The sequence below is a fragment of the Chamaea fasciata genome, unplaced genomic scaffold (genome assembly GCF_029207755.1).
Source record: "Chamaea fasciata isolate MVZ Bird 193981 ecotype frontalis unplaced genomic scaffold, bChaFas1.0.hap1 SCAF_5, whole genome shotgun sequence".
NCBI lineage: Eukaryota > Metazoa > Chordata > Aves > Passeriformes > Sylviidae > Chamaea > Chamaea fasciata.
In genome coordinates, this window is record NW_027094090.1 from 35,552,338 (window position 1) to 35,572,869 (window position 20,532).

The following is a 20,532-nucleotide window of genomic DNA, read 5'->3' on the forward strand; positions in this document are numbered from 1 at the left end:
GGAGCAAATAAGCCCAGCAGATTGCAAATAGCAGGAAAATGTGCAAACTAATATACAAACTCTGTATCTGTATAGGCAATATATATATACAATTTTTTGATTAAACAAATGTATTAAATCAAATAATTGCAAATAATGCATAAACTGCACGCATGCCGGTGCTCAGTCACTTGCATGCAATTATAGATGCATACACATATTGTTCATGAGCTGGTTTCCCTCTCTGAGTGTTGCCTTCTAATAGCAGCTATTCTGGATCACTTTAAGTTTTAAACACTGTTCATACACTTGAAGAGGTATGATTTGGATCTCTGAAAGCATTCAAGAAAATGTGGGAAAATTAAGGAAAATTCAGGCAGGTAGTCATTATACTCATCCCTCCATTTTTATGAGGACCTAATTTTATATATCTAATGATCAGGCATTTTCCTATGCAGGACTGTATTTTTTGACATTCAGGTGTTTTGGGAATGAAATTTATCTTCTGTCACCAACTTCACATATTTTGTCCTTTGAACAGTAGCAACTCAAGCTCCTAAAAGAAACATATATGCTGGGCAAATTATGTTTCTTCCTCCTTGCAAATCAGGTATATTCTCCCAACCAAATACACCCTTTAATTAAGTAATGTTCCTTCTAACTGTTAATGAAAAAGATTGAAGAACTAAAAATAACCTGAAACTGCTCATGTTTTAATTTTCCACTGAAAACTTCGAACATTCCTCCACTTTTTTCACATTTGGAATTTTTTCATGAGAGCTAATAATTCCAGGAGACTGCATTACTGTATTTCTTCAGCAAGTTAAAATGAGCTGTGTGAGCAGAAGGGCTGAGGGTTATAAACTGCGTTCTTTGCATGCCTCAAGTTCCTACTTGAGCTATTATCTGTAGCAGGGAACACAGTAAACAGATACTGTTCAACAGCTTCATCTTAAAACACTTTTTTTGGTTTAAAAACAGAATAGACAAGTCATGACCTTTTCAATAAAATTCTGTGGAAACACTGAATGGCCAAAGCCATGTTGTGCCCCACTGAGGGACAAATAAAATGTGACTCTTGTCTCCCCAAAGCTGTGCACAACTGCTGTGTGAGACGATTTGGGTAAACAGGATTCTATGAGGTGCCAAGTTGTCTGTACAAACTGTCTCCTAACATGGGGGCTTAACCCTGACAAAGTTATTTCTTCTGACTTTCCTGCCTAAGCAGCAGAATGGCAGAGAACCTATGGCATAACTGCTGATAAAAGTATGTTGTATGATTGTAATTTTTTCTGTATACACTGTCTGTCCACGTTTTGGTAAAAGAACTAAGGGATTTACTTTTCTTAAGCAAATGACTTTTACTCTAAACCTTGGATTTTAAAGGTAAGTAAAAGGGCTGCTCCATAGGATGCAATTATTCATAATGAGAAGCTATTTTTAGTGTAAGATGGCACTCATCATCTATTCACATGCACAAATTGGAAACAAAATGAAACCTAAGGGATCACATGCTCTGGCATATTTAATTTCAATTTCTTCCAGTTTCTCTGATTCAAATATCAGATTTTTAGACATAGAGTTCTCTGGATCAATTCTGGAACCCTTCTGAAGAACTGCTACCTCTGGCTCTCTGATTCCTCAGCTGCTGAAGCACAATTGTTACATTACACCTCTACAGTTAATACATCAGTAAGTGCGTATATGGACTCCTTTAAGATTCCTGGGTGACTACTAGTTTACTTTTATTAATTTTATTGATTTTTTTATAGAATCCCTTCCACCAATGCTTCAATATCAGACAGAACCTCTAGAGACCTCTTTGAACCTATCCCTGCCACATATGTAGGAAATTTCCTAAGTTCTTCTAGGATCAATGCAGATGCAAATAATGGAGTCACTTCTCACCTACTGGTTCAAATTCCCCAAATCACTTTTCGACCATTTTGATCATCAATTGATCCTTGTATTTTTTAGTAAGCTTTGTGCTTTTGATATGTTTAAGCATGAAGTTATGATTTTTTTTAATCCAAAACTTTTTTGGCCTGCCTTACTCAGCTTTCACATTCAAGTAGCATCAATTTATGCTCTTTTCTATTTCACAAAAAATGTCTCTTTTTTTTCTGACAGCTTTTTTCAATTGAGTGTTTTGCAATACCACACTTTTTCAGGTCTTCTTAAAGTAACGTGTTGTAATGTGTTTTCCCTGACTTTTTCTGCTCTGACTTTTTTCCACCTGGCCATTAGACTCTTACCCTTTTTACTAATAAATATACTTGTAAAACACTTCAGGGATTTTTGTCTTGAGTATATTAGGCTGCTATATGGCATGCTCATTAAAGGTATTTTGGACCTTGGGAAAAAAGTCCCTTTTGGACAGGGACTGTGGGTGTCCCCCTCTGCTCCAAAAAATAATTTATGGTGACTAAAAATTTAGTGCTCAAATTGCAAACATACATGGTGCTTACATGGGATGAACAAAATCTCCAATTATTACTGTGTTTTCACCATAGCCTTTATGATCTCTTTGAAACTGCCACAGTGTTACAGTTCTGACGGTTTGTACTGAAGCTCTATTATAATACTTAGCCCATCTAGGATGGGACTTCAAAACCAGATAAATCTGTATTATCCATGGATATAACTGACTGGCTTATCTGTCTTTAGTGTGTAAACATAAAACTTTATCTAATCTGCCCTTTGGAAATGATTTGTACCTTGACATGAAAGTATTGCCCGATTATTTTTTCCTCTCAGTTTCTGTTGTGCCACTTAATGTCAAAAATCGTCATTTCAAGCGTGTTGTTAAACTCACCATGAATTCTGTTTGAAGCAAATGAGAACATGCAACTGCGTCTCGAAGCTGCTGCCGTGTCAGGACGCGCCCAGCTGACTGCAGGTATTCCATCGCTACTTTTTCTCGTGGGGTTGGCACAGCGACAAAAGGCTCAACACTTCCCAAGCTGCTCATATCCAAAGTCAGTGAGACATTGGATCCTCGTCTGCATTAGAAGATAATTCAAATGGTTATACAAGATCTGTGTTACTGTAAATCCCATACTCGTGAAGCTGATCCTGAGTCATTTCTGCACCCTGACTTTCTCTACAGTCACTGATGGATTTGGGCATGCAAAGACTGCAAGACTAGTTTCACTGATACCACTGAGCAGACAGAAAACCAAGTACATCCTACTTCTTCAATCTAAGAACCAATGCTGCAAAAATGTGTGCTGGGGGCAACTATTTGAATTATTCTTAGAAGCAGAAACAGCTCCCTATACGCTACTTTATTGTAATGAATGTCAAATGCAAAAGTGGTATCTTGGTAAGGGAGAAATATTTCACAGAAAAAAGCACAGGGGATATATTTCTAACTGATACACATAACAATGTGAAATAAATTCACAGTTATGTCAGGTGCACGTTTAAGAATTTACTGAAATTAAATATACATAATGGAGAGAGAAAATTTGATAAAAACAGCAGAAATAAGTGAAAGGCAGTGTAAACATTGTGACTATCAAAACAGTAGACACATCTCATGTTAGGTAGAAGGTAAGGGAGAGGCAATAAACCACTGTAAATTATCTGTGTCTGAGGAGAAGGATGGTCATAGACTTAAAAGGGGGTATTTGGAAATGCCAACCATCTCTGGCAGGACTATAAATTCATAACATTTCCATTTCTACAGGAAAATACAGTTGGATTCAGTAACAATTTTGAGCCATGAAAATAGAAATAGACCACACTGTATGGGGCTTTGTATAAGCCCTATTCTTTTTTGGGCTTTCTCAAGACAGCATTTAAGAAAACTGGCGCCTTTTTTTGTATTTTTAACCCATCAATCAAATATTATCTACTTGACCCTTAACTTTAGGCATATTGATGGCAAGGAATCCATGATCTGCAAATCGTGATGACTAAACACAAATTTAGAGGCATTTATCAAAGTTTTTGTGTTTACTAAACAGCAATCAGTCCTATAAGACTGACAGATTCAGCTCGCTGAGCTGGACTACAGATGCCCAGCCCAGTTAACATTTACCAAGCAGCTATGCACATATAGAGATATGAGAACACCAGTCTGATTCCTACCTCTGCACATTATTGTCTCTCCATTAGAGTATACTTATAAGTAAATTCTTTGAACTCTTAATCATGCTATCATGCTTGGATATACACAAACATAATATAAGATTGTCTCAAGTCTCTCCTAATAGTCATCCTGCCAGATTGGTATACAACTCCATGCCTTGCCCATTTGTAAAATCCCATATGCCAATGATTAACCATTTACTGGATAATCTATTACCCAGCGATTCCAGTTTTTCTGCTGAAACTCTGCTTGGCTGTGCACATTTCTCATCTGCAGAACAGATGGGAGAGTGTGACTGCACACCTCTCTGAACACTGGATGTTAAGATACAACTGGCCCTTTTACAGTAATACCACATATTCTAATAAATATAATACAGACATCATCTGATAGTATCTGTGAGGCAAGGGCTACTAATGCTGGGGGAATGCTTTTCTCTATAGGATCATGGAATCATTAAGGTTGGAAAAGACCTCCAAGACCTATCAGTTCAACCTTTGATTAAGCACCACCATGCCAACTAAACCACAGCATTAAGTGCCATGTCCAACTGTTTCTTGAACACTTACAGGGATGGTGACTCCTCCCTGGAAAGTCCATTTCCAATCCTTGATAACCCTTTCAGTGAAACGATTCTCCCTGACTTTCAGCCTGAATCTCCCCTGATGCCACTTGAAGCCATTTCCCCTTGTCTGTTGCTGATGGCTTGGGAGAAGAGGTTGACCCCCTCTCAGGTTGTTGTAAAGAGTAATAAGATCTCCTCTGAGTCTCCTTTACCCCAGCCTAAAGATCCGCAGCTCCCTCATCAGTCTTTCAAAGGACTTGTGCTCATTCCCCAGCTCCACTGCTTTTCTCTGGACACGCTCCAGCACAGCAATGTCCTTCTTGTAGTGAGGGGCCCAAAACTGGACATGAGACTCACCAGTGCTGAGTGAAGGGGAACAGCCAGTGCCCTGATACTGCTGACCACAGTATTCCTGACACAGACCAGGATGCCACTGGCCTTCCAGGTGGGTACATGCTGGACCATGTTCAGGTCCCATTGACCAGCACCCCCACATCCTTTTCCACTGGGCAGCTTAACAGCCACTTTGCCCCAGCCTGCGGAGCTGCATGGGGGTTTTATGACTCAAGGGCAGGACCTGGCACTTCACCTCATAGAACCTCATACACATCAGCAGATGCTTCAGTAAATTTATTTTAAATTAAGCAATTTCTATAATGTCTGTCTACATGAATAGAAATTACTCCAGTTACTCAGCAAAGCACAAAGCAATAATGTCCAAGAGACAAGGTGGAATAGGTGAATCTCACATTGTGTCATTTTGTTCACAAGCCTATTTCAGCTTAGGTGATGCAGCTTGGGTGGCAGCAAGAGCTTTGCTGCTCAGGCCTGAAGATGGTAACAGTGAGTCAGCAGTGGCTATCTGGCTGCCTCCAGGGGTAGATGGGGACAATTTCTGTTGGCACAGGGAAGTGCGTGGGGTATGATTCTGCTAATTGTGCTAGAAGTTAGGTAGAAGTGAAGTAGCATCCTGAGCAAAAAGTGATGGGTACGTGGTATGTGCACAGACTATCAGTAGTGCTCTGTGCCTCGTGGCACAGCCTGCATGGTACTGGAGCCCCAGACAGCAGTACCAGCACTCACACCCAAATCCAGAGCAATGATAGTCTGGGAAGTGGGCACATCATGATGGCTGCTCTCAGCTGGACCATGCAGGAGTGTGCTGGCTCATATGCCCATCCCATTTCCCTAGGGACTGCCCAGACTGTGGAGGGAAAACAGTACCCAGCTCCACACCACTTCTCAAGGAAAACATCCTCTCTGTCACAAAACCCCTCCCACACAAGCACCTCTTCTGACCATGACTAGCAATTTATTCCTTGGAAAAAGGCAGTCCCTCAAACAGGTGGCTCTGAATCCACATATTGCAAATCCAATCTTTTGAAAACTATCCAGAAATCTGCAGAAGAGCTGTGCAATGAATCACTCCAAACCTGTTTAGGCTACCTTTGGTTGAGAAATGGGTAGCAATTTAGATTCAGACATACTTCTGGGAGAGCCTACTGGGATTTCCTAATATAGAGGAAAAGTATTCCCATTGTCCAGTAACAAAGTGAAAATGTTAATATTTTCTTTGGCTTTTACATTGTTATAACTGACAGTCTTGGCAACAGGGTGATTTCCTTTTTAACAACAACAAAAAATATACCTGATCTAATTATAACTGTGAGTTTACAGCTTTTACCATTTATGGGGATTATTGATGAACACTGGTCTTGAGGATCTTTTTACTCTGGAAAAAAGAACCAGTTCTTAGATGCATATTTTATGCATTAAAAGGTACACATTGAATAAAATCTGAATATAAAGCAATCTTCTAGAAGTTTGTAAGAGGGCAAATGATAGATCACAGTTCTGGAGGCAATTCTTCCATAAATATGCGTATCTCAAAGAAGCCTTTTGAAGATATATTCTTCAATTAATAAAATTCATTAAATACTGTTTACATACATTAGAAATGCTATAACCAACATAAGCATTAATCACACAGACTTCTTTATTGTATTCTTTATGCTGAGGAACAAGGCTGAAAACAGAACATTTTGTATTGTCTTGAAAGATAAGGGAGGGCCTGAACCATTACGTGTTTGTATGTTCTAATAGATGATGCTTATAGTCTCAGGTCCTTCTCTAGATTCTTTGGATTCTCAATGTTCCTTTAATAGTTAAATTCTTCACTCTCTGTTGAAGAATTGAAAGCAAGAATTCTCTTCTCTTTTACTACCTGAATGGAAAGAGGTTACCTATTGAGCTCACCTTTTTCCGCCTTACTAGGAGGGACTGCAAAAGGCTGGCAACAAGGAGGTACCACCTAAAACAAAGCCCATTTTTGCTATTTAGCACTTAACTACATTAAACTTTGAATAAGGAAATGACAATCAGACCGGTGATACTTCAAGTCAGACTCATTTTACTTGGAGATACATTATATATATATATAAATATGGATGGATGGATGGATCTCCTAACTGGTATTTTTTTGCTTCTAATTAGAGTAAGGGACCCATACACATGGGTTTTCCCTTATTTTCCCCAGTCAAAGTTCTTTTTTCCCCTTTTAAACAACTTCATATTCTTTATGTTCCCCATGTGAATAGTCTGGGCCAAATAAGAGAAGATTTTGTTATGATCCACCTACCCCAGCATCCTCTCAAGGTTGTGTCTTGGTAGGGAAGAGTACCATGTAAGGAATCTGAGGAATTATAAACATTCGTGACAACATATTATTAAAATTGTCAGGAGACTAACTCTTCCGAAGTTCCACCAGCTGGGACAGCCACCTCATCACTGAGTACGTGAATAAGTGCAATCAGGAAACCACTTGTGTCTGTGTATTGTCTGGAATCCCAGAGGGGGGTCTTACTACATACCCGCAGATCTCTTTTCAGTTGGATAATAGGAACAAGTCCACTGATGAGAATTCACCAGAGTATTTTAAATAATACATTTATAGAAGCAGATTTTATTACAAGGCATGACAAAAAAAAAATTTAAAAAGCAACGCTTGTTTGAAAATTCTCAAAAGGAAGCTCCACCTGTCCACCTTGGAAAGGCACCAGGTTACTAAAACCCTATTAAACATTAGTGAGGTCATTTCCAGGTCATCTCTGACCCTAAAATTAAGCCATAGATGTTGATTACAAAAATCCAATTGTCCTACACGTTCTCCAAGTTGTTTATTTGAGCTGAATAATTTCTTTTAATACACATTCCCATGTTTATTCAGCACTCCTGAAAAATGCAACACCCAGATTCCTGAGCCTCCGCCTCTCATTCTCTCTCTAGTGGTTTTGGAAGCAGCGGTGATGGCTGCTGCCCTCTAGGAGTCATGGTCCTCTGACCCAAGAACTACGGACATGGGAGGTGCTTCCTCCTGTGCCATGGGTCCTCTGTCCCCCGGCTGAGCTGGGTCAGGTGTGTGGGTGAAGAATGTCATCAATTAGCATGAAGAGTGCGGCTGGATGCAGCTGCTGTGGAGAGAGTTTGCTTTGGGTCCTCAGATCCGGCTTGTGCCAGGGAACATTCCACAGGGCTGCTCTCCCTGGGTGTAACTAAAGGGAAGAACACCAAAATTCCCCCGTGCCTTTTGTTTCTCTGGTGCTCACAGATTAGGGCTATACAGGGGTCCTGAGTCTCTCACCTTGCAGGTCCATCTCATCAGCAAATGCACTGAGTGCAGGTGGGGTTTGCTCTGCTGTACCTGCACTGGGAGAGCACAGCTAGGCACATGCTTTCCAGCACTTACTCCCTTACTGCTGCCAGACTTCACCTGCACATCTAGTTTTATGTTTCAGTTCAGCAATTCAAAAGAAAAAGAAAAGTATATTTGGAAAAAAGAACCATGGAAAAAATACAGTTCTCAGCTTTCTTTCTGCTTTTAGCAAAAATAGCTAAGAGAAAACATGGTCGTGTAGAGGAACTAATGTAATATGTAAAACTCCAGTGAAGTGTGAAAAGTACAGTAAATTAGAAAAGAATTTAGTACTGTTATTAATCCTCTACACCAATAAAAAGGATATAAAAATAGGAAACTGTGAGTTCATCAAGAAAAGTCAGCACTGAAAAAAGGAAAAGTAGAAAAGCAGAAGTACAGAGAGGGTTAAATAATCTTTTCAAATGACTGAAGATAGTGCTGTTCTCTTCCTGCCTTGGGCAAATAGTACTATGGATCATCTAATAAACAACTGAGACATTTCTTCCCAAATGAAGATTTATAATATCCATTACAGACAGTCCTGAGAAGGTTAAGAGATGACTTTCATTTAAAGAAATAATTTGATAAGTTTTAAAGTAACATTCACAGTACTATGAAACAGTTGCTTCTAATGCACAAGGCTTTTCCAAAATCCAAATATATGATTCTTGCTGTGCAGTTGCTAGCCTGAAATATATATCCACCATGTGCTGCTGATATTACTGGATACCTTGGGAAAGTAGGGCTGAATGAGAGTATGGTTACATTAATGGGTGTGATAATCTCCTGATTTTCTTCTGGGCATCAGCATACTATCTCAAACAAGTCTTCTAAGAATACAATAAAAATCCATTATTGACCATCCCAATTTGAAATATGAAGATTCATTTTTCTTACATCTACATTCTTTCCTTGGAAATGTAGAGCTCATAAGTTTCAATTTTCTGTTGTGCTGCAGCACATATTGAAGAATACTCTGAGAGAAAACCCCATGAGTTCTGATAATATACAATACCTATAAACATAATTATCTTCCTATTTGCTCTTACATTCCACAAGGGTTAATCAATATCATCAGTATTAGTTTGAGAAAATAATGAATTAAAAATATTTAGGTAATATGTGAATGTCATCCTAACACATAAATATTTGCACGTAGTATTTATTGCACATATTGTACCTTTAATTTTTACACTCCCAGGTACCCTATGAAGCACTTATACACAGATGCCATGCTTGGCACACCCACGATGAAAACTCAGTTTCCCAAATGCTCTCTGCTTTACCTGCTAACAATTCTGGGTTTCACTTGAACAAGACCCGTGGCTTTTAGGAACCCCTCTGACCTGAGGTTATTGACACTTTCAACAAACCAAACCTGTATCACACCCCAGACTGAAGTACTCAAAAATCAGAAGTTGAGATCAACCAACAAATAAGGCCAGACAAGAATTTAATTTGCATTATGAGCAGTCTAAATTGATAGAACCTGATACTTTGAAGGATCTATTCTGCTCAGCTCATGTCTGGTTATTTTGCAGCTACTTTATTATGCATAAAAATAAAAAAAATCAGGACCTTAGTTCCACCTTTAGCACATGGGTGTGCAGTAGGTCAAAAGTTGACCTGCCCCACTCTCATGCTATCCCCTGACATACCAGTGCTACTTAAACCACCACAAATTACCTACTGACTTCTTATCATGCATGGGAAAAGTAAACCTCTCTTTTTCTATGGATTCCTAGCCTCATTTCCAAAACCTTATTCCTCTCCCAAATAACCATTCCTCTGGCTCTGACTTTTCCTCTCCAGAGAGGAGACCCTGGACAGATGGGTAGATGTTAGCCCAATTTTCCACAACCGTGCTTAACAATTAAATGGTTAATATCACTGATATTTATATTATTTCTACTCCACCTTGCACATACCTGCTCCTGAGACAAATCCTGTAGCCATTGTCGTGAACAGCCCCATTCCACAAAACCAGGGACCTCATTTACAGAGGCGAATTGGATATAACACTGAAGTTAATACCTATCACCTGAAAGCCACAGATGGAAAATATTTAAACTCACTACTCTAAGAAAGACAATAATATGAAGTATGCATCTTCTTGGGATGAATAGCTGCTATTTCTGTTCATGTTTGCTCTATCACACAGTGCTCTTCCCATTATTCCAGTGTGATATTTTTATTTTTCTCTATTTGTCACTCTTAACACTGATGTTTTCTGACTCTGAGGAAGGGGTCTGGAAATGATGACAGTAAGCTGTGTACCTACTGAAAGAAGAAAAGGGATGTATGGCTGCTGTGAGGCAAGACTTCCAATCCTCTGTGGCCTCCCTGCTATAAGAAGTCTCCTGGCAGCATATTCCATCTCTCTCTGAGTCCACAGAAACCAATCTGGAGCCTCAACTATGAAGTTTAGATAGCTTTTTTGAGAACTGGAGGCATTTCATGTTCTCTCCAGAGGGTCTGATCTTGTTCCCACAGCCATGAGTGAGAGGAGGCCAATACATCTAGTGCTAAATTGCAAACAATTCTCAGGATCTACTCACAGCTCAGCAGGTCAAAATGAGCTGAGGAAACGGTTTTGACAAGTACTTCTGGATTAAGTTTTAAGCAATCAGTATCTGGTTAGGACAGGAATGGCTCAATATCCTGTAGAGGAAAACAGCTGACATGAGTGTAGTTTCAACTTTCCCTCTTTTAATCAGGCTTTCTAATGTTCTGCCAATTCACTCCTGTTCTGCCCTCGATAAGGCAATGCTGCTTGGCTACGGGAACTGACTGTTCAAAAATGCAAAGCTTAAACAGCCTCCCATCTTTTCCTGTAGATTATTTCTACAATCAAATTGCATTTTGTCACGCAAACTTACATCTTCAGTAAAATTTGAATGGCAAGATAAAGCTCTGTTTCTGCTTCATAGTCACATATATGTATCTGCAGTGTGAGTAAAAATTGAGTTAAATGTTCAGAAGTAAAAATAAATGAAGATGATAATTTGTTGTGCTTATTTGAGCTGTTTATTCCAAGAGCTGAACAAATGTTTACCAATTTGTGGTTAATTTTCTATAGACAGTAGAGCTTTAATTGAATGCAGTCTTGTTTATTACTATTCTTATCTGCTTGCATTGCAGCATTGCTCTATTTCATACGGGAGGCCTTGTTGCACAAACTTACTGGATGACCTGTTCTCTCTCTGATTAATGCACATGCTAATTTAAACTAAGCTACAATGAATATAAACAAAAGGAGTTCAAAGAATATGAAAAAGAAAAAGAGAATGGGGAGTAATAATAATTGACTAAAAGGGCTGCACATATTAAATAAATGCACAATGTAAGGAGCTCAGATAATGCATTTATTTAGGGTAAGCCAGTAAGGACTGTTAAAAACCTCCCACTTATTTTGTCTGCTGTATATTTTACCTAAAAATTAAGAAAAAAAGCAATTTGCAAAATATTTTTGTCATACTTGTATAAGTTTCCCCTCTATGCTTCCCGTTACTAAGTACCTCTGTGAGACCTTGGAGGAGCTGTAGCCATGTACCACCATTGCCAATTTAGATCTCTTATTGAGGTGCAAAGTCAGATTAGTTTTCCCAGAACATGTAAAGCTCACTTCTTTGCTGAGCACTACGTCATGCCCAGAGGGTGCTTGTCTGCCTTATACAGAGAACAGCCTATCTAGGAAAACTGATCTAATCAGTGAGGATGGAGAGGTGCAACACTACAGCAATAGCTTCAAGGATGTGGTTTTTTAAGACAATTTAACTGACATTTTCTGCTATTCAGTTGGTCTGTAATTAAATAAATGAAAAATGGATCTTAGATTTTTCATCTCTTCGATAAAAATAAGTTGGTTTGTTTTTTATTGCAATAGGAGCCTTAAGTAAGTCAATTTAGCTTCATGTATTCCATAATAATTAATCTCCTATGCACAAATTCTACTTCCATCCTGCAACTGCTGCTCATTTAAGGAATATAATCTATAACCCCTACATCCCAACAAGCAACTATATAATCTATTTGCACATTAATATCCTTCAATACTCTTTTGAGACTTTAACCAAAACTAGCTGACCTGGAAAAAGACATGGGCACGGATATTCTTAATGTAAATGGGCAGTATCTTCAGACAGTATCAGTAGGAGAAAATTATTTTTTTTTTATTGTGACATGAAGACTAATCAGTACAATGAGCTCTTTCCTGGTGAGTTCGCCATTTGGGAAAGACAGGAAGGAACATCTGGGAAAAGAGGCGTTTACTACACCCTGTCAACCTTAAGATAATAAAAAAGCACATTCCTTGTTTATTTGACTTGGTCCTCATTATCTTTAAACTACTGCAAGTGTCACACGGAAGATTTCTAAGCAGACAAATGAATTGTTAGTGCACTTTGAAGAAATTACGGAACAGCAGCAGTTTCTGGCGAATGCAAAACCTCCAGACTCACGATGTTGCTCAACAGAGCTGCGCCACCTATGGACGTTTCCGAAGGGAGCCGGCAGAACAGCTCCGCTCGGTCACACAGCGGACAAAGCACCTCGGGCTGCCTGTACAGACCCCGAATCCTTGTAGCACATCCACTTTGGAACACAGTTCCATTTCCAGGTGACTAATGAGCCTAAGCTGTACAACGAATTGATGGGATTTAAGCTCTTAGAGACAGGATCCATATATGTGCTCTTAGATCTGTCCTTTAGCTGCTTCTAAAGTCTCCAAACCTGACACCTAAGCTATATATATAAACCTTTCTCTTTCCAGCTGTTTTTCTCCTGTTCCACTTTCATAGTCTGGCTTTCCAGCCTTGCTTTCTATGGGAAGGCTTGCTCGAACAAGTACATTAATGTGAAAAGTTCCTGCATTCCCTTTGAAACTAAAGTTTAGGAAATCCACTCAGGCTTGCAATTTGAAACAAACCAATGTTTAAATGTTTCTAAGACAGCTGCAAATGTGTGCATGCCAAGGTGTACTTTATCTTGCTCTTCAGAGGTTAGGTAGACCTTTAAAGAGATATTGCCAAGCTGTGCAGTCTCATTTAGGGCTGAACAGCTGATGAGGAACTGACAGGTAAAAGTGATCTGGAGCTCTTTTCTACAGAGCTCAGCAGATGCCTTGAAGTCCATGGCCCTGGACTGCCTGCCTTCATGAAAGACATTCCTATAGGGGGCTGTGTAGACAGCGCTCTAGAACAGGGAAATGCATCTGTACCTGTGCCCAGAGATGAAGGCCAGAGCAAAGGCTTTCTGATCTACTCTTTCTCATACCTACCATCAATGAGTCCAAACAGATTAAAAATTTCAGAGTGGTATAATAAGAATTGCTTCAGATTTACAGTCCTCTATTAGCAAAGGATTCACGGCATTTAGAAACTTAAACAGCTTGATTTAACTATAATTCTGTGAATTTGAATAAAGGAGGGAAAAGTGAGGATTCTGATAAAAGTAGTATTCCTGTAAATGCACATGGCATTATGAAATAAAGAGAAAGGAGAGAAGTTAAATCTGAAAGATAAACCAAAATCACTCCCGACCTGACCTCCACCCCATCTATCTCAACACAAATGCTTCCAATACACAGGGCTTCATATGGCGAATGATGTAATATATGCTACTTCGATGTAATATATATTGAAGGCAGTAAGGTAGAAATATGAACATAAGTTTGGTAAAGCCAAAGGTTGACCAGTATCCTGTTTTCAATAGAAAGAAGAGGTTTAGGGAAAGAATGCAAGAACAAAGCAAGCAGGAATTATCAATTACTTAATTATTACTGTTACTAATTTTCAGTATGTTCTCCATCTTCTGGCAATCTATACTTTAGGAATGTTCTGAACCAAAGGGTCCTTCCCCATCTTTGTGCCTGGTGTTTCCCTTCTGTAGTTTTTCCTTCAGAGAGTGTTCTTAGCCCACCTTATGACCTCTGCACTGACCCAGGATGATGAGCTCTGTATCTGGGAGCCAGGCAAAAGTGAGCACTATACCTGTGACCTAGAGGGGTATTTAAACCATCTACATTTGTGAAAATCCTTGTGATGAAGAAGAATACATTTATTTTATTATAATCTTATCAGTAAATTGCAAATGCATTCTCTGTAGCTACAGGATTAACTCGAGGATTAATTACAATACCAGCTTTCTGCTTTTCACAATGCTGCCTTCTTTTGCAAACCCATTCAGTATTGTGCTCTATGTGCCAAACTCTCTTCCCAGACATGTCTATAAATCTACTGAGGCCAAGCAAGCTAAACAGAGTCTGAAGTGAAACAAGCCCATGCAAATTGCACCTTTTAACCACTGTGTACTTCTCTGCCTTTCTGATTGTTTTTCTTCTCTTCTTGTAAGACTGTGCTTTTAGCTCCACTATCAAATCCAGGGCAAGGAACGGAAAGCCTCTGGACTACGCAGCAGTCTCCCAGGGGAATTTTTTATGACTCAGGAAGGATTTGAGACATCTCAAAAACAGGAGATGCTGCTGTCAGGGGATGGTGGGAAGCAGAAGAGTCAGCCCTGGCAGAGGGGAAAATGCAGCTGCCTTCTGCCCAGCACGAGCCCCATCTCTCGCTGGCAGCAGTTTTCCAGGGAGCTGCCATTGGTCATCCTGAAGCACTGGGACTGAATTCCCTAGAGAAACATTGTACTCAACGACATTTTTCTGTGTGGGAATTATATACACCACTTCCCTTTCTGATGCCTATCGCATATTTGAGCAGTCATTTGAAGTTGCTGTGTTCTGTTTTTCTCCTGTTATCAAATCACAGTATTAACATAACAAGGATAAGTATAGATATCATTAATTAGTAACAATACTCTCTCTTTGTTAAGCATTTAAGTATATTCTTTGATAGAGAACATAAGTAAAGTCCCTGTCCCAGAAAGAAATATCACTTTTGTAGCTTCTTATAGACTCCTCTGGTTAGAGAAATGAATGGAGAGTTCAAAGCCAAGCTATTTCATGAAAATAGGCACAGATTTGCAACACCATATTGGACCACTTAACCAATTAATGTCCCACTTGTCTTAGCATGAAAATCACAAAAAGAGTTCCCTGAAATGTCTTAAAAACTCAGCTAAGGTTCAAAGCTGAACCAAATGGATGTGATGGTATCAAAGCAGACAAATAAGCCTAGCAAGACCCTGGCTGAAATGTCAGTGTCACATGGAATCAGCTCTACCTCTGGGCAGTATTTCTTTGGCTGAGCCATTCTCATGGTATACTTTGGGCATCCTCATCTCTGCCATGATGCTGTTGCTTCTCTGTTTCCTGAGGCGTGTCTGATTGTCTGTATGCATTTACTACCTTGTCTGATGTCTAGACTGTAAGTCTCTTGGATAGAGGAACATTGCATTTTTCTGTACATATGGAGCCTTGCACAGAGGGATCCTGATCTGTGACCAAGGCTCTCAGGTACTAAGAGTATGCTAAAGAAAATTTCCAGCAAGAGCTGAGAAATACTCCGGCCCACAGATTTACATGCAGTATTCTTTGAGCAAAGGTGTATGTGCAAACAGGAGACATTTCTGCTAGCTAACAATGTTAAGCTTTCTGTACATTCTAGCCCTGACTCTTCAAGAGATCTCTGCTAAATATCCAGAACTGGATTTTTCAAAAAAGAAGTAGTATAATTTGTCAACTGTCATAATTTTGAAGAGTTCTCCTAGCACTGCATAGAAGTAAAATTAATTATGATTGCAATCAAAGAAGAGATTCATGGCCTGGACTGTTCACTGATGGCTACAAGATAAGCTGGATGTAAGCACTACTCAGCACATGGCTTCTTGCAATTGAAAGAAATACTTAGGTATCTTACATTGCAGTTTTGGAAGCACTTTGATGTTTTCTTTTCTTTCTTTAATTGTTTTCTCTGTCTGTTCCTAACATTTTAAAGTAAGGGGAACTGAACTTAGTTCAGCTTTAGGCCACTCTGTAAAAGAAATGTCACAAACAGAGATAAATGCCTTCCAAAACAAGAGGAAAGATGAATATTTTTGTTTTAACTTGAAGCATTAGCCTTTTTCAGACATTAAAGGGGACACTCATAGAAACTTTTCTATACAAACACCAAATGTGAAAAATCAACCTTCCTTCTAAATATCAGAACTCTGTATATCTGGTATGGATGCTTCCTTCTACATTGTTTTGCTGAAACCAGTACTTGTGGGTAGTAGTCAAGGGCTCAGGAGATACTTCCTGCTTACAAACCAATCTCATAAAGAAGCTGGTGCCTTTGTCCCTTAGCACAGCACTTCCAACCTACCATGGTGAAAAGGTGATATATTAGGTTGCAAATGTCACAGATGGACACATCCTGCTAAGGGCTGAGATGAGATGCTCAGAGCATTCAAGTCCAGCTAATGTGCATCTCCTCACTTTCCCAGATGTCCCACTCTGCCTGCACATTAGGACAGCTGGTGAAGCAGTCATTGAAACCACGCCTGGATGGTCAAGCACAGAAACATATTAGAGGCAGAGAGGAGTTGAGGAAATCAGTCACTGGAAAGCTGCATCAGAGTTTAACCCTCTGATCCCCAAAGAGCACTTAAAGACCCAAAACTGCTGCTGAAAAAGACAAGGGGGTTGCTCACACAACTCAAACTACTTATGGGCTCAGGGCAAACCCGGTCCCTATAAATTCCAGGCTCAAGAAGCACTTAGATATTAACATGGATATTTTCCCTTGTGTGAATTTTCAAAAGATCAGCTGGACAAATCACTGCAAACCCACCAAAACTGTCTACCAGATGGCAGCCACTGATTAATTTGTCTTAACTTAAGCCAAAAAGGAAGAAAATGCGATGGGTGGAGCCGTAAAGACAAGCACAATCAACATCCGACCAAATAGGGTTTCCTGTCACCTTGGGAACGACACTGATTGGCACTGCAGTTTCCTGTGTACAAGCTAAAACCAGTAGCAACTGGAGTAACAAGAATAAACGCCAGATAAGAGACCTGGGAATAATAATTAAAAAAAAAAGTTATAAAATTCCAGACTAAACCCTAGGGGACAGTAAAGGCGAAACCAAGGGTAGGCATAGACTGCATATGCTAAATGGAGCATTCCCCTGTACATGAGAGCAGAGGGCCATGAAGCTGCATCAGAAAAATTTCTCTAAACAAGGGTAGGCTAATTAGCCTAAATTAACCACTCCCAAAAGTGAGAGTCATGTGCTCTGGAGACCTTGTTTCTTCACAAGGGAAGAGAAAAGGGATGTGAGACAATTCAAAGCAGAGATGGAAATAGGAGTGAAACCTACCATGTACCCACACTAATCTGAAGTAATTTTAAGATGTGACACAGACATGGGGAAATGGACTGTGGGTGTAAGTTTGGGCAATGGTACATAGTTATTTGCATTTATTTATTTAGATTACAACTCCCACAGAGTTTTGCTTCAAAGAGCTCTTAACACAATCAAAACAGCTTTTCAACCAGCCAGGAGTCCAATAGTTAAAATATGGATTTTAGAGGGTCTTTGTTAGGCTGGTGACTGAGTTCACTTCCTCTCCAGGGAAAGGGGACAATTCACATTCCTGCCCTCTTCCTACACTGCAGATAAGCAAAGATGTCTATAATGGGTTGGACAGAAGAGACGTCCATGCACTCGAAGATCTGGCACTTGCAGAAAGTTTCTAGAGTTACTGCGCAATCACAGAAATGTTCCATAAAAGCAGGTTGCAGTCACAGCATTATTCCCGCTCTAGTGATGAATTCACATGCCAGCACAGACCTCCTGGGCACTGAGCAGGAGACCCTCAAAGCTGGATCCCATCTCATGTTCCCCATTACTTAGAGTAGTTTCTCCCACCTCAGTAGCCCAGGTTTACAGTCCTTGCCTTTATGCTTCACCCAGACTGCAGGTGCCAGCAATAAGTGTGGCTTTCCAGCTAGTTGAGATGGCCTGAGGAAGGAAGCCTGAATGCAGGGCTTCAGGGAGACCCTGCACTGAAACAACAATTACCTAAAAGGCCATAAGCAACTGCCTACAATCAGGATTGCTCCCTTTGTATCAGCTGCTACACCCACTGCACGCTTCATGTGCAAGCTACCTCTTGAAAAAAAAAATCACAGTGCCAGGAAAACAATCCCAGGCACTAAATGACAGCAAGCATTGCAGCCCTGGTATGTTTTTAGCCTTTGACAGCAAGAGCACTCCAAAGCAATTTGCAGTTTGGAAACGAGCACATGCACAAACCATTCCCAGGAGGCAGTCTGCATCCAGTCCCTGCTTCTCTGGAGGCAAAGAGAGCTTAGCAGTATGGACACAAACCAATCTCTGCTACGCAGCCTTAGTGATGTAAGTGTATCTGGGTATATCGAATTTATTAGTGGATGCCCCACCCCTGGAGGTGTTCATGGTCAGGTTGGATGGGGTTTTGAGCAACCTGACCAAGTGGAAGGTGTCCTTGCTCTTGGCAGTGGGGCTGGAACTAGATCTTCAAAATCCCTTCCAACACAAGCCATTTTATGATTCTATGATCTTACAGACCAGGATGGAATATAGGTGCCAAATGAGAGAAATGTATTCTTAGAAATTTCAGAAAGTGTGTGTGTGTGTGTGGGGGGGGTTGTAATTGTATCCTCTCACTCTTCTTAAATGATGTGAACAAATAGTAGCAAGTAGGACTTTTACTGCACCTCAGGTTCTCATCTTCGCCACATCTCTTCAGATGGACACAACATCCAGCCATCTTCAATCCAGTGGTTAGGAATATGTCCAGAGACTTATGTGCCATGCCCAAAGTGCTCTAAGGAGTTTGCAGAAGAGACAGATCGGAGGACAAAAATTCCTGCCTCCCACCTCAAACTCAGTTTACTGGTCCCTGGTGCTTTGCAAATTCCTTCTGATAGGATATCACCATAAAACTATTCCACAGCTTGTACTTTTGTGTTGGTACATAGCTTTGCTTCAAACAATTATGCTGACATTTTACTAAAACAATCCTTATGATTTAAATTAAGAATACAGAAAGCATATTCAGTGTCACACAATAGGGAAAATCTATCCTCTAAATCTAAGCAAAGCTACTGTATTTTAGCCAGGAAATCCAAGGCCCCTTCCTGTAAATATATTAAGTTCCCATGTTTATGCAATAAACTACAAAATCTGGCATGTTTACAGTAGCACAACTGCAAGGTGCTACCCTCTGAGTGTTACTTGAAATTATTACTCACAATGGATGGTTTTGTAAAATGATAATGGATCAGCAACACCATAACTGTATTTGCAGCAATTGTGCTCTGTGATCAAAAAATCAGAACAGAGACAGACAGAATTGTTGGATATTTTTTCTCATCTATTAGAGCAGAGATGTGGTTGAACAGTGATATCCTGAGGTGCAGCTGAGGTTACATTAATGAAGAAAAAAGCACATCAGGTTCCTTACCCCGGCTCCAATGTTTCTCATGAGGTTTTATTCAGTATACTGTATTGTTAAGATAATGATTCATTTTAATGAATACTGCCTTTCTAAAATGAGGAAAACAGGTATTAGAGTTAGCTTTTATGGTGTTTGTCATCCAGAGTATTTGTCATCCAGATGGCAATTTACAGTGTACAGAAATTGCCTAAGAGACTGAAGCTATATTTTAATAATTTGTGTCTACTCAGAATGACTAATAAAAGAGAATAGTTTTCAATATTAAGAGCAATTTTTTTCCACCTCCAAATCTGAAGCCCAAATTATACAAGATTTTCTTTGTAAAGGTGTAAAATACAAGATGTTTCTGAGGAAGGATGCTGAAGACAGAAAGAGAATAATAATTGCTCTCATTATTTGTGTGTGCACCTTTTGCAAGTATATTCCTGTTTAAAATTTTATTTTTTGGCATTGAGTATCATAGACTCCTATGGGTTATGTGAATCTTTTTTTTTTAATTATAAAAAAATATATTGCCTTTCTTTCCCACTAGAATATCTCTCTTACTCATGTTGCAAGGAAGCAGACAGAGATGAGCACTTAGCATTATAATGCACGTTCTATTAATTTTTATTTCATTATACTTACAGGGAGCTGTACTCACTGCATGTCTACTGAACAATTCTTAGAACTGGAGAAAGAATTCTGCTGCCAGTTTACAGAGATCTTCAGGATGGTAAGAGAAATCTCACTGGGTAGAGTCTATTAACTGTGGCATTGGATTTTTACAGTATTGCTCTGCTTTGTGGGGAAAAGTAACATCACACAGAGAT

The 20,532-nt window shown here is 39.6% G+C and overlaps 1 protein-coding gene across 3 annotated transcripts in view; it reads right to left on the reverse strand.

Annotated features, from left to right (window-relative positions):
- Positions 1–20,532, reverse strand: part of PTPRR (protein tyrosine phosphatase receptor type R) — a 141,270-nt gene that overhangs the window by 28,102 nt on the left and 92,636 nt on the right. For all 3 annotated transcript variants that reach the window (XM_066183244.1, XM_066183245.1, XM_066183246.1), the window contains one exon: positions 2,795–2,981. In XM_066183244.1, coding sequence (XP_066039341.1) covers positions 2,795–2,981 — 187 coding nt within the window. The remainder of the gene's footprint in view (positions 1–2,794; positions 2,982–20,532) is intronic.